Here is a 15,327-nt window from a genome sequence, read left to right as displayed (position 1 = left end):
CGTGTTCTTTTTAAACTTCTCATGTAATTTACTCACGTAAGAAATGTTTTTGGGTGCCATTTCTCATTTAGTAAAAAAAAAAAAACAGCTTTACTCATTCATATATTTAACAAAGAAAATCTGGACGGAATTTAAAATCAAATTCTTCGTCTGGCCGTGTTGTTTTGTGTTTCTGTGTGTGTGTTTTTTGTAAATAAAAATGCATACAAACAGACATCTTGTAATAACACATAGTAAATAAACTGAAACATAATTCTAGCAGTTACAAAAACAAGACGACGCCGCATTCGGTTTGTTCAAGTCTATTTATTCAGTTCTCATTTTGACATCACTTTTTTTCCTTTTTTTAAATTTGCCCAAAATCATTGACATTTTTTTTTTTTTACAGTTAGCACATCCGCTGTGATGTAGATTTACAGAAGAGTGAGAGAGGAGGAGGAACAATGGAACGTCCCACTGTGAGCAGGTCAGCGAACGCACCAGTCGCAGGAACAGCTTTAGTCGGATGATTAACTACATTTGACTTAAATGAACGTTGCACTGGCCTTTTAATTATCCTTTAATTATCTTTATTTTATGTCAATAATACACTTTTTGTGTAGATATTCTCCAAGTTTTTAGTCACCATATTCCAAACTATAATTAAAAATGTCTTCTATGTACATTCAAAATCTTTGTTTGACTAGGTGACTAATAAAATATTTATTATTTTGTATTATTTTTATTTACTGGCTTTTATTCTGCATAAAAAACTGCATCTGAATAAGTCAAACAATCTCATCCACAGGCAAAAAACTGAGCAAATTGTGTTAAATTTTTTTTAGTTTTAGTGAGATTTACTGTTATTTTTCCAATTAATTTACAAACTTTTCAAAACGAGACAATGCAATTGTACAGGAAAATATCTTAAAATGTATAATTTATCAATTTGAAACTTCTTCCACAGTTGACTATACTTTAATAAATGTAATAAACTTTAATAAATCAGGCAGAATTAGGATTATCAACAAATTCTTCTGCGTGATCTTTCAAAAATCTCAACACTTTGCTGTGTTTAGAAGCTACTTTAAGGTCTGATCTTTACGTTTCTATGGGAGAATGTTGTTTTCCCATAAAAATCTTAGCATGCAAGTTGAATGAATTAAATAATAAAACAGTTTTAAGCGCAGATTGGACCGTTTTGGTGAAAGCTTTAATGCTGAGATAACTGAACTGGAGACTAAACACATTTTTAGTTCAGTCAGTGTCTCACCTAAAAAAACTAAAACGTTACTTACAAGCCCTTCACTTTGGGTTTCCAGATGCTACAACAAAAAGTCTGTCAAATACCCTAAAGGGGCTCCATACTTGTACGTCGACATGTTTTCTGTCAGTGCGATTAGTGAAAAACAGACAAAGAAAACAGGTGAGTTTCCACGTCCTCTTCTCTCTCTCTCCGTGTGCAAAACGAAGCTCGAACATAACAGTGCAAAGACGTTTACCTGTGGACAAACGCTGACAAATAAAAAAATCTCCGAAACACGTACGATCAAAGTTTAAAAAAACAAAAAAAACTGACAAACTGATCGACACGTGGACAGAGCTGTACAAAACAATACTGGTCTGAACGTACAAATCATCGCTTGGCATTAATCGTCACGAGTAAAAACTAAAAGAAAACGTCATTGTGCACGTATATAAAAATCATAGTTTATAAAAAAAATCATTCTGTCATTTTCTTTTTACGGTTTTAAATCCATCTCGCATTCAGTCGCAGTGGTGTCGATGTTCCAGAGGGTGGTTTTATCCAACAGATCATTTCTACTGAACATGGATTTTCTGGATTTGAGCAGTCGTGACTAGATCTTGATCGATTTTACTTGAAAACGCACAAATGTAACGTTTCTGGTGGACGGTCTGTTACCGACTTGGCCTGGAATGTTCCACAGTACGGCATTGCATTAAAGTGCCTCTGACAGCTCGGACGACTCATTGAGCTAAAATGCAGTCAAGATACCGGTAAATGAATTTTGCTAAAAATGACAGAATTGCACATTTTTTAGGTTTATAATGTCACTTCCTGTTTGTAATTGATGACATCACACTAGGAAATTACCCAGCAAACACTGGGCAAAAACTCATCTTATGTTACAATTTTTTTATTTGACTAATACAAATATATGAGAGTGACTTTATTTTGTTGAATTAATGTTTAGAGAGTCAAAATGTAGTTTTTTTGTGTAAATGATGTATAAACTTTGACTGGGATGAATGTTGTCACTTCCTGTCATTTTCAACAGATTTTTCAACATTTCGATTGTGATTAATCTTGTGAAAAAAAACCTTCACGGAAATAAAAACACAAGATTGACCAGTTTACTGCCATACTGCGGAACATCTCAGAAAATGTTACACCTTTAATAAGTCTAAAAAATCGACGTAATGGATTGGTTTATTAATATTTTTCTAGCACAATGATCGGTCTGTTAAAAAAAATAAAAATATTGAAAAAAGTCAAAAAATACGAATTAAATGAACTGAAGTCAAAACCACTCAAAAAGATCAGAATTGAAGACACTTTTTGTCGCGGCGCGTCCTGATAGTGGAATGTGCAAGTTCACGAGGTCCTGTTGGAGAACTAGAAATCCATCTAAAGGTTATATAAATAAAAAAAACAGAGGGGGAAAAAAGCCCAAATTCACCGGTGGAAAAGCTGTGTGACGTGTGCAAACATCAAACGGGACGCGGACCAAAGCCTGAGCCATCACTTTCACCGTGGTCTCTGTGAACGTCACTGGAAGCTTTAAGGCGGCGTGAGGAAACCAACCGCCATAAAACACCAGAGAAGAGGAACGTGCGTGATTCTCGCCATTCTAATGATGAGTTTTGTAAGGTTTTAAGTTTTTTTAAGTAGATTAAAGTGCCCCCTACTGGTCGGATGACTCAATGAACTCAAATGCAGTGAAGATAAATATATTTAAATTTAGCTAAAAATTATGGACATTTTATCACAGAATAGCAATTCTTTTAGGTTTATAATTTCACTTCACCTGTTTTTAATTGATTGATCACACTAGGAAATTACCCAACAAACACTGGGAAAATGTTTACTTGACAATTAAAAACATACGAAAAAATGTATTTTGTTGAATTAATGTTTTTAATGTGTTCCTTTGTGTAAATTATGCATAAACTTTGAGTCTGATTTTTCGACGTTTTCTCCACAAATACCTACTCGATTGGTGTAAAACTATCATTTATATGAACAGGTTTTTGTCAGTGGGGCTTTAGTTTCACTCATATTAAAGCTGGGGACCTGAATTGTTTTTCTTTTTTCTTTTCCCTCAAATTGTACATTGTAAAAGTGGCAGTTTATAACAAAATGAGACCGCCACGCTGTCCACATCTAAGAATAGATTCACAATAGGAGGCTGATAGCTCATTTAAGGGCTGATAGTAAATAAAGAGGTTAGTTTGATAGTAAACAAAGAGGGTTTAGTTTCAAGTGAAACCAAAAACACCCTTTATCAGGAGGTCCCGCCCGGTGGACAGGGCCTACTCATAGTAGGATAAATATCTGAGTTCCCGGTCATGAGAATGACTCTCGGATGAGTGTCAAAATGTTTTGTCCAGATGACTACAACTGAATCTTTTTTTTACAATGGAACACTCCGGGACAAATGAGGGATAACGCTGTCATCTAAGAAAAGAGTATTTTATGTCATGTCAACGTGGAAATAAGAGCTGAAAGAGCAAACGAGTCAGACACTTTTAAATACCCCCTTCCGGTGTTTCTGTGTGAAAATGAGGCGCCCCAGCTTTAAGTTTACACATCGAAATGGAAACTGACAGTAGTTTCTCGATTCTTTCTGTCGCTTGTTGGCTGACAGCAGGGGGAGATAAAGGACGCTTCAACTCGAGTCATGACAATTAACAAACTGATTCATTTTCTTTAAGAAGAGAAAGGTAATAATTATGTCTGTATCATGTGATAAATGAGACTGTTAACTAGATTTTCTTATGTTAAATGTCAAAACTAAACATTTAGCAACGTTGTAGACCTTTATATTTGCTATTAGCTCTTTCACAAATTAGTTTTGCTTTCATCTCATCTTCATAACCTCTTATTATGTATTGCTTTTTTGTTCCACAATAGCGAAAGTTCACACTTTGAAGTCATAAGATTGTACATAAACTGGTTGTGAATGTGTATAGTACATTTTTGGTCTGTAGCTCATTATCACAGTTTTTTTTATTAGTTGAGAAACTTTGAACCAAAATGTGCAAAACAGCAGTGAATCCCGGTCATAAAGGTGCTGTCTCTGGAGTGCGTTTCGTAGCTCTTCTGTAGGACGTATTCTAATCAAATCATACAGAGGAGTTTGAAGCTGTTAAATTATAAATCCAAATTAAGAAAACCTCAATCTTGGCTGTAGAGGGCACTAGAGCTGCATGGACGTCGTGCTCTCCATCCAAATCACAAATACAAGCAAAGTAAAATGTCTTTTTTTGTTTGACTTAAGTCACTTTTGACATTCACCTAACTCAAACTTTTACATCTTAAAAACAAACAAAAGTATTTAAACAGAAGAGTTGATGAATTTCAAGAATGGATAACATTTTACATTTCCAGTGTTGTCATTATTATTTTTTTTGATATATTTTTTATACATTGACACTATATCAGTTAAATTACTTTTGTTTGTTGTAAGACTCATTAAAGACACAATATCTACTGAAGAGTTTCATTCTGTTAGTGTTTATTGCAACATGTTTTTTTTGCAATATTGTATGTTAAGGGCAGTTTGAGGGGATAATTCTGCTTTAAGGTGTCTGTCGTCCATTTCCTTTAGCAAAATATTCACAAGTCAAAATGTGCGAATGGACAAGTTTTAGTGCAATTTTGGATCATAACGTTTGGGGGAAATCAAAATCTCAATCGTCTCAATCAAACCACAAAGCTATCGACACAAACCTCAAAACAAATCAGCACAGACTCGATGGATTGTGCTTAAACTGTGCTCGCGCGCGGTGAAAGAAAACCAGTCAGGCTCTGGTCCAAAAGCATCGACGGGGACGACGACAGAGAAGCGACATTCGACGTGATTCAAGCGCGGTACAGACGCCAACGACCAATGCTACACGTTTAGAAAAATGAGGAAAAAACGTTCAGCTGTCCAAGTCCGAGATTCATCCAGTGGCGTCAGGACAAAGTACAAAAATAAACCCGAAACAAATAAACGGACCGAAAACATGCAGGTACAAAATGACGAAATGGCAACTTTGTCCGTCTCCGTTGTTCCCGTGGTAACACTGGACTCACCGCGTCGGGGCTAAGGCTTGCTGCACATTCAAGTTTGTCTGTCCAGGGCGGTTTTCCGAAGAGCTACAGAGGAGAGAGGAAGACTCCGGCGTCAGGGAAACGAGTCGGAGGGAAAGCGTAGACTGAGTAAAGATGGACACGGTTCTGCTGGAGTTTAAGAACGCCAAATCCAACGTCATTTATTCCTTTTGGTCGTCTGGTAAAAGGGAATTATGGAGCTTCTGGGCATTTCAGACACAAAGGGAAGGTTATAACCCACGTATTTCCAGTCAGTTCCACCATTCTTAGTTGTAGGCAGTGAACTGGGAACTGGAACTGCCAAGAACCGACAAAACTGTCAAAACTTCATCCAACTCCAACGCTTTCCGTCTCATTTGAAATCTGATGTTCCTCTGGGCATCGTTCGTTACCACATTATCGCTGCAACTAACGATTATTCTGGTCATTCATTAGTCTCGCGGTTATTCTTTTGAGCGATCGATTGGTTGTTGAGAATGTGAAAGAAGATTTTTTTACTCAATTTCACGCAGACGACGCTGAGGTGAAGTCGTTGAAGGACCTCCTTAACACTTCTTTTACATATTTTCTATGTCATTTTTGTGTATTTACAGCACTGTCGGAACAATAAAATGTCTTCTTTCACCAGATAACGAGTTCTATAACAACTATTTCTATAATTGATGAGTTTGCGATAACTGGATTAACTTAAACCCATTTATAATTAAAGTGAATCTGACATCAGAGGCCAGCTTCACAAAGAGCACAGCGGTTTGTTTTTAATCCTCCAAATGGTTCGGACAGAGCTTCAGTTTGAATCGAGGGAAGTGTTAGGAAAAATGCATTCAAAACTTAAGGGTTATTATGTTCTTGGAGCAGACGTGGGTAGCACTCGGGTTGCTTTTTGAAAAAACTGTACTTCTTTGACAATTTTTTGGACCGCATACTTATACTTCTACTTGAGTAACATTTTAGTTTGAAGTAACAGCTCTCTTACTCGAGTTTCAGTTCCGTCACATGAATAAATCTACATGATTACCGTATTTTTCGGACTGTAAGTCGCATATACTTATACTCCGGAGCAACTTATATGTGATATAATTAGTTTTTCACACTTGCAACCGCATTTCATACTCCAGTGCAACTTTTATATGTTTTTTTCTTCTCTATTATGCATTTTTTGGCTGGCGCGACTTATACTCCAGAATACATTATAGTCCAGAAAATACGGTACAAAATTTCTTCAGATACAATTTAGTTTTTTCCTCATTCTTGTCCTTTGAAAATACCAGATTCTGAGCATCAATTACCATTTCGGATTTCCAATTTGCCCTTATCTGATGTTACATTAAGACAGTGACTCAATAAATACTTTCTCTATCCACCTCTGCCTGGAAATTTTTCAATCTGATGGAAATGTTCTTTTTTTAAATTATCTCCTAGGCTCAACGTGGTCCGGCCCAAATCTGAGCTCAGGAGATTATAAAAGCCTGAAAATGACGTTTGGAGTTTAAACCTTTTCCCACCATCGACTTGCATCTTTTCCTTTTCTCTGTAACACACTTTGAACTACTTTGTGTACCAGTGGCGCTCTCAAATAAATAAACTTGCCTCATCTCGCTAACACTTCGTTCTGAAACACTCGTGGTTCAAAGTCTGGCACAGGCCCTTTTTTATTATCGTTTGACACAGAGAAAGCTGACCTACCGCTTTGTGAATGATAAAGGGGAAAACGGGGAGCGGCCGTGTCTGCTACTTCGCCCTTTGTCCTGGCTTTTATAAAACGTGTGTGGTGACCATCTTTACAGCAGTCTACACGGGTGAGCGGGTTAACGACAGAAGTACTGCCCGGGAAACGCAGGCCCGCTGCAGTAACGGGCAGAGGGGCTGACGAGACGGTCCCTGGTCCCTGGTCCCTGGCAGTGGAGCTACAGTGGTTGAGAGGTTCAGAAGTAAAGCGCTGGTTCACTGCTGAAGTCTGAGAGCGACGAGCTGTCTGCAGGAGTCAACTGTGGAGGAAAAGAAATTAGCTTGTTATTTAATTTATTTAATTTATTTAATTTATTTAATTTATTTAATTTATTTAATTTATTTAATTTATTTAATTTTTTTAAGAATAAACATGACCAGAGAGCACAAATTTAAATACAAATACAAATAGATATCAGCTAAACATGGCAGACTTACTAAAATTAGAATAAAAGTCCCATTTGGTCCAAACTCTATCAGATTTGTCCATCACCAAATTAAGTCTGAAAGTCATTTTTGCAATTTTTGTGTGATGGCTTTTTTCCTGGGTTATTTCTATCAAAAATGGTCAAACTAGAACTGCTGGACGCACGCACGCACCTACGCGCACACGCACACGCACGCACACACACGCACACACACCCCTACACGCACACACACCCCTACAGGCACAAACACCCCTACACGCACACACACACACACCCCTACACACACACACACACCCCTACCTACACACGCACGCACACACGCACACACACCCCTACACGCACACACACCCCTACACGTACACACACCCCTACACGTACACCCCTACACGTACACCCCTACACGTACACCCCTACACGTACACCCCTACACGTACACCCCTACACCCCTACACGTACACCCCTACACACACACCCCTACACGTACACCCCTACACGTACACCCCTACACGTACACCCCTACACGTACACCCCTACACGTACACCCCTACACGTACACCCCTACACGTACACCCCTACACCCCTACACGTACACCCCTACACACACACCCACCTACACACCTACACACCTACACACCTACACACCTACACACCTACACACCTACACACACCTAAACACACCTAAACACACCTACACACACCTACACACACCTACACACACCTACACACACCTACACACACCTACACACACCTACACACACACACCTACACACACACACACACACACACACACACACAAACACACAAACACACAAACACACAAACACACAAACAAACACACAAACACACAAACACACAAACACACACACACACACACACACACACCTTCACCTACACCTACCATGATGTCATCCGCGTGTGCCGGCTGTGGCGACGCCTCCTCTCTGAGCGCACTCTCCTCCTCGCGCTGCTCCTGCCACGTGTTGTAATCCACGGCGTGTTTGGGAATGTAGTTAGAAAGATCTGCCACGCAAAACAACAAAGTGTATCATAAAGAACGATCTGTGATGCTAAACAACAACAACAACAACAATATGTATCATAAAGAACGATAATGTGATGCACAACAACAACAACAACAACATGTATCCTAAAGAACTCTGTGATGCTAAACAACAACAACAACAACGTGTATCATAAAGAACGATCTGTGATGCTAAACAACAACAACAACAACATGTATCCTAAAGAACTATCTGTGATGCTAAACAACAACAACAACAACAACAACAACAACAACGTGTATCATAAAGAACGATCTGTGATGCTAAACAACAACAACATGTATCATAAAGAACGATCTGTGATGCAAAACAACAACAACAACAACGTGTATCATAAAGAACGATCTGTGATGCTAAACAACGACAACAACAACAACAACGTGTATCATAAAGAACGATCTGTGATGCTAAACAACAACGTTTATCATAAAGAACGATCTGTGATGCTAAACAACAACGTGTGATGCTAAACAAAAACAACAACAACGTGTATCATAAAGAACAATCTGTGATGCTAAACAACAACAACAATAACGTGTATCATAAAGAACGATATGTGACGCTATACAACAACAACAACAACAACAACAACAACGTGTATCATAAAGAACGATCTGTGATGCTAAACAACAACAACAACGTGTATCATAAAGAACGATCTGTGATGCGAAACAACAACAACAACGTGTATCATAAAGAACAATCTGTGATGCTAAACAACAACAACAACAACGTGTATCATAAAGAACGATCTGTGATGCTAAACAACTTTTTAGATCCAGACCAAGAACCTTTTGGTGACTGAAGTACAAGTACAACACTGACTTTGTAGGGATTTTAGGTTTTATTCGTTCAAACTAAATTGATCCACCAGTGAAATCGTCAAAAATCCAATTCTTAATTAGTAAGTAGTAATTAAAAGTGTGAATAACTGTGGTAATATATGAGTATTTGTTATTATGTAATCATGTTTTTAAGTGCATGGTTTACAGTGCTCAATAGACCTACTTCCCTCATTACATATTTAAATGTTCATGTCTTGGTAAAGCATGAACAAAGAGTTGATTCAAAGTGAACAAAGTTAATTAACAATGATTAAGGCTTAGTAATTACTTAACTAATATTCTAACACCTAATTCCTAACCCAAACCTTAATTAAGTAGTTACTAAGCCTGAATCAAGCTTTATAAACTATTTGTTCATTATGAATTAAGTCTTTTTCTAGGCTTTGTTAAGAAAGTGGGACCAAGTTTTGTTTATAACATTTGCTGTTTAAATGAAGTGCATCTGGATTATTGGCACTTTGCTCTTGATACTGTTAAATGATGAAGGTTTTGAGACATCCAGGTGTATAATTATTATTTTAAAAAAGAGTTGAACAAATACAGCTGGACTTAATGATACTGTTATGATTTCATCTTTTACAAAAACATCCCTTACGCTCAAACTAAATCAGTTCAATGCTCAAACTGTGTTACCAGTGTAATCAATGTGTAGTTCTGAAGTCCACCAGTAGAGGTCCTCCTACCCATACAATAAAATCACTACTGTACTGAAATCCTTCATTCAATCAACCCTACGTTTCTTCTTTTACTTTTTGTAATCAAATGTGGAGTAAATTTAAACAATCTTTTATTCATCAAAGTTAAAATCAACACAATCAGGGTTTTTTTCTTAAAGGAAAAAATACGGCAAAATAACAACCTTTTCTTGGAGCTCAACAACACTTTTATTGAACTTTTGTCACTTAACACAGTACTAAAGTGTGTACTTTGTGTGGACGAGCTGAAACGACACTAGTGAATCCACCCCATTAAAGTGTGTGTTCAAAGTGCAAAAGAGAATACATAAATGCGACTACAAGGGTTCATCTGAAGGCGTTTCCTTGACCCACCGTTGGCGTTGCTGTGGTTGGTGGTGCCCAGTCCGGCTCGGGGGATGTGGATGCGTCCCACCATACTGGGCTGCTCGTCGGGACTGTCACCTCGCTCGTCCTCCTCCTCGCTGTCCCACGCGTTGGTCTCGCACGGATACTCGTACGTGCTCTGCAGGCTCGACTCGTTAAAGGAGATCTTCAGCTAAAACAGAGAACAAAACACACGTGGATGGTAAGAATCTGTGGTCCAGAAGCTCAAATTTTCATACGTTGGTAAAGTTTTTTGTCAAGGTGTCAATTATTGCTCCAATCGATACATGAAAACAATGACTGAAAAAACTACAAACACCGCCATTCAACTCAATTTCAGAACTATGTACTTCCTCTGCCATTGACAATATAGATGGATATCTATGGAATATACTTTTGGCGGCCGAGAAAAAGGCCATCACAAGAAAATGGATGGTGGCACAAACTGCACCAACGACTAAGGACTGGACCGACACCAGAACTGACACACGGACTCAACTGGAAACTGACACATTTTTTAAAAATCTGGACTAAATGGGACAATTATTTTGAAATGTATGTGCCTTTTCCCCTTTTGCCCTTTTTTGCGGGTGATTTTTGAAAAAATGAAATCGTGTTTCTCTGGCCCCGACCTTAGAAGTCTTTTTTTTTGTCTTGTAAAGTAAAAATAAAATACATAAATACATTAACTGTGAAAAACGTTAGACAATCCATACATCAAATAGAAATAAAACATGTGCAACCAAAAATGTGTGATTTGGAGTATTTAAATCAAGTCGCCCCAACTTTCAATGGAAGGTCCTGCTGACCTGCTGACAGGTCAGATCTGTGGAAAGACGACCCTTCTCAGAATATTCAACCCAAAGCAAACGGCTCCTGTCACGAGCTGGTCGTCGGATGAGGCAAACTGTCAGCGAGACACTCAGTGAAAGAAAAGACCAGCACATGCACCTCTAATGTTCACGTCTGGTATAAACGATGAACAGGACAGACCCAAAAGTAAAAGATTATGATTATTTTGTAACAATAAAACCGATCAATTCAATGGCAGTGATTTGACGGTGAACTGAACCATCTTTCCTCCCCATCCCATTCCAGTCCTGCTCTGTGACATATTTCCTGGAGCGTTCCCTTGTCATGCAAACTGGCCTCTTGTCTCTGAGCCAAAAGTATTTAGAAACAAACGGCCCATTGAGGCCAGTGCAGGAGCGAATTAAGCGTGCACGGATCGGACCCTGAAGAGGCTGTTAAAGACCGACTGAACATTAACAACTTATGAGCTTAAGTGTTTCCTTATTGTTCTGAAATCCAGAGTGACTAATGCAGACGTTTGACGGACTGAACCTTCAGCTTTTCAATCGGATCAAGTGATAAAGACACAGATAAAACAGGCTTTCGTACTTTATATTGTAGTTTTAAGCAACGGTTTTGTCTCGTGTAAGTATTTGTTTAGTCCTGATTCAGTCCTGCTCTAGTCGTCCTGGGTTAGACCTTGTTTAGTCCTGGTTAGGTCCTGGTTGGGTTGGCCCAAGCTGAAAGTCCAGGTTCAGTTCTGGTTCAGTTCTGTCAAAATTATTGTCCAGTTCCAGTTGATGTCCTGGGTTCATTTGAAATCTTGCCCTGGTTTAATCCCAGTCCAGTCCTGGTTTAGTTGGTGGTAGTTTTACACGTCGAAAGAGAACCTGGGCTCACAGTCCTGGTCCAGTCTTGGTTGAGTCCCAGCTGGAGGCCACAGGGGGTGTTTAGATCCTGTCTGGACTCTGGCAGGACTTTGTTTTTACATGCACGCCAGGAAACACCCCAAAATGTCTGAGTCCAATTTAGATCTAATGCTTGGAATCCATGTAAAAGGCAGCACAATTTCAGAAAAAAAGCAACACTTTCTGGCAAGTATTGCGATATATTTGGGATATTTGTTTGAAAAAGTAGGATTCTGTTCAGATCGCACACTATGAACAACTCCAGGAGCACAAACTAAACCAAGATCAGGTCTCAACTCCAGATACAACAAGATGTTTCTCTAAAAAAGACAGATATTTTGTTCTTTGCAGAGGACATTCTATCATCTAAACAACTGCAGTCTGTGATTTATGCAGCCCCACTGGGAACTAGGCCTGAGGTGTGACGATTTGAATCTTTCTAATCCCTGAAAAGCATCCGGAGTTCTCTGTGGAAGTAAATGTAGCAAGTGGTCCTGTCCTGCTGCGTAATCCCACACACGCACACAAACATCCTGCTACAACAAGGCTCCTCAGTCTCCATCTTTATTCATTAAGACTCAATGGACTTTTTAACCCTTTGACACTTGACGTATTTCCCCAATATATAAATGTATAAAACATATTTGAAAGGTGATATTTGACTTCATTTGGACCCCAAAACAAAAGGCTGCGTTGAATTTAATTTTTTTATTTCATCGCACTTGAAAAAGAATGATGAAATTATATTGAAACGCATTATATAAACTCTTCATTTGATTGATGTTACATGTTCATCTTCTGTGTCCTGATAGAGTCCAAATCAGGTTGAATTTGTATTTTTAAAAAGACCAAAAGGACAAACTAAAACAGAAGCTCACAATGATGGGATTTGAAATATTTTTTTGAATAAATATACATTATGGCCTGGTGACAAACCCAAAAATGTCTTTAATTAAAAAACTGTAACTCCGATTCACTTGATTTTGTAAGTTATCTATGTTGAAAATGATAAACTGCTCCATATTTTATTTTGACCCAGCTTGCCTCACGTTGGTAGTTTATAAGACACATTTTTCCACATTGTGCTTTTTTCAGTGGGTTTCAACCTGTAACACGGCAAATGAAAGCTCTAAAATGAATCACAGGAACGTGATTAACAACTGGGAAACACTGGTGTAGTAACTGTGGTTGTACTGACGTTTGATTAGTTAGGGGTGTGTCTATGATGAGTTTGATTGATTGGTCCATAATGTAAAGTGCTTGGAGGAGGACGTTTTGGACTCTGAAGGTGAATTGTTTGTGCTCAGTTCGAACCGCCAACTCGCTTTCACTTCTACACTTTTAATTCAATTTAATTTCAATTCAATTCATTTTGTAACCCCCAAAATCACAGCAGCAGTTGCCTCGGAGGGCGACGGTGAAAAACAGATTAAACAATGTTCGTAGGGACTTGACAATGTCCCAGCATCCCGTGTCCTAAGCCAAATGTCCCAAGCTAATCTGTCCTTAGACTAGGGTTGTTAATATGGAGTAGAGACAGTATTTCCAGTTTTATTGCCTTTAGAAAAATATATGACGTGAATTGAAATAGAAATATTCTGTGGTGGTGAGGAAAAAATAATTAGAAAACCAGAATTAAATAAAGTGCCCCTTTGTTTGATGTCTTTTACTTTATATATGTTGTTCTCTCTCTGGTCTTGTTTTGTTTATTGTTTATTTATGAATTTATATACATTTTCTTGTTCTTCAATCATTTAAAAATTAAAAAAATCTTAATTATAAAATAAAAAAATGAAAGTGCCTCTGACACGCCAGACGACTCATTGAACTAGAATGCAGTTAGGATAATTATGTTTTGAATTTAGCTAAAAAAATATAAAAATGCCATGAGAGAATAGCACATTTTTAAAGTTTATAATTTGACTTCCTGTTTGTAATTGATGATGTCACACTAGGAAATTACCCAAGAAGACGCTGGACAAAAACTAATCTAATGTCATTATATTTTAAAATTTCACAAATACATGAGTGCTACTTTATTTTGTTGAATTAATGTTTAGAGGGTAAAAAAAGTAGTTTGTTTATGTAAATTATGCTGTTATGTAACGTTGACTGAAATGAGTAGTGTGATGGGACTTCCTGTTTTTTACAGATATTTCCACAGTTTCTCCACAAATACCTACTCGATTGGTGTCAAACTAAAATGTAAATGTATAACAGGTATAAATACACCAAATAAAGTCAAAATGAGAAAATTGTAAAAACCTGTCATTTACATTGTAGTTTACGTTTTAAGTTCTAAACTAATCCAAAAACAACATGTATGTGAATATTTAAGTTTGTGGAAATCCAAAATGCAGGGTTGGCAGTTTAGACTTTACAATAAGACCACACGGAGACACAACGACATTTAATCCTCTGCAGCCGACATCCTTTTACCAAATATAACTGCAACAACGCATCGAATTGCACTTTTGTTCACAGTAAAATAAAATATCTCCCCCACGCGATAGTAACAGCTCTCAGCGTGATTTCTGCACGGCGACGAGGCGGTTGTATTTTTTGACTGCGGTTGCCATGGAGACGGACTGGGCCTGTTTAAAGGACGTTGGTGTGATGACCCAACATTTACACCAGCATGTGCCTCGTCGAAGTCAGTCTGACAGGAGCAGTGCGGACGGTTTTGAATGCGGTCGAACACGGAAGGACATCTAATCAATCTAATATGTAAATGCATGAACAATGGACGGCCACGCTGCTAAATATACTAAAAATAAAGGGGAAAGATGAGGTAATTTTGATTCGACTCACGAAGAGTGGGAAAATATATCTACGTCTCACAAAATCACGTGGTTCTGTTGGAAAAATGTGTCACGTTTTTTCATAACACCATGTCAAAGTGCCCACTATTCACAGAAAAATACTAGATATTGGAGAAATTATGGTTGCCAAGTGGCTCCCTGTTAGGATGTGTTTCAGGACACAGATTGGACGGAGACCATTGCAGCGCTACGAATCATCTCTGGCATTGGTATCCCACTGGACTACTCAAAACTCCTGCCATGGACACAGTGAATAGATACCTCTGGAACACACTTTTTGGAGCAGGGAAAAGGGCCTTTACAAAGAAATGGATGACACAAACTCAACCAACGATCAAGGAATTGAGAAAATCACATTCATT

At 38.1% G+C, this 15,327-nt stretch overlaps 1 protein-coding gene across 1 annotated transcript in view; it reads right to left on the bottom strand.

Annotated features, from left to right (window-relative positions):
• Positions 1–7,073: 7,073 nt before the first annotated feature.
• Positions 7,074–15,327, bottom strand: part of tprn (taperin) — a 36,371-nt gene continuing 28,117 nt past the window's right edge. The window contains exons 3-5 of the mRNA XM_072454415.1: positions 10,432–10,615; positions 8,375–8,496; positions 7,074–7,308 (exon numbers count right to left, since the gene is read on the bottom strand). Of these exons, the coding sequence (XP_072310516.1) occupies positions 7,246–7,308; positions 8,375–8,496; positions 10,432–10,615 (369 nt within the window). The 3' untranslated portion in view covers positions 7,074–7,245. The remainder of the gene's footprint in view (positions 7,309–8,374; positions 8,497–10,431; positions 10,616–15,327) is intronic.

Source organism: Eucyclogobius newberryi, unplaced genomic scaffold, assembly GCF_026437365.1.
Source record: "Eucyclogobius newberryi isolate DKJ021-1_F unplaced genomic scaffold, fEucNew1.0.hap1 SCAF_2, whole genome shotgun sequence".
Lineage (NCBI taxonomy): Eukaryota > Metazoa > Chordata > Actinopteri > Gobiiformes > Gobiidae > Eucyclogobius > Eucyclogobius newberryi.
The sequence above is the reverse complement of the archived record's forward strand: the minus strand, read 5'-3'. Positions and strand labels throughout refer to the sequence as shown.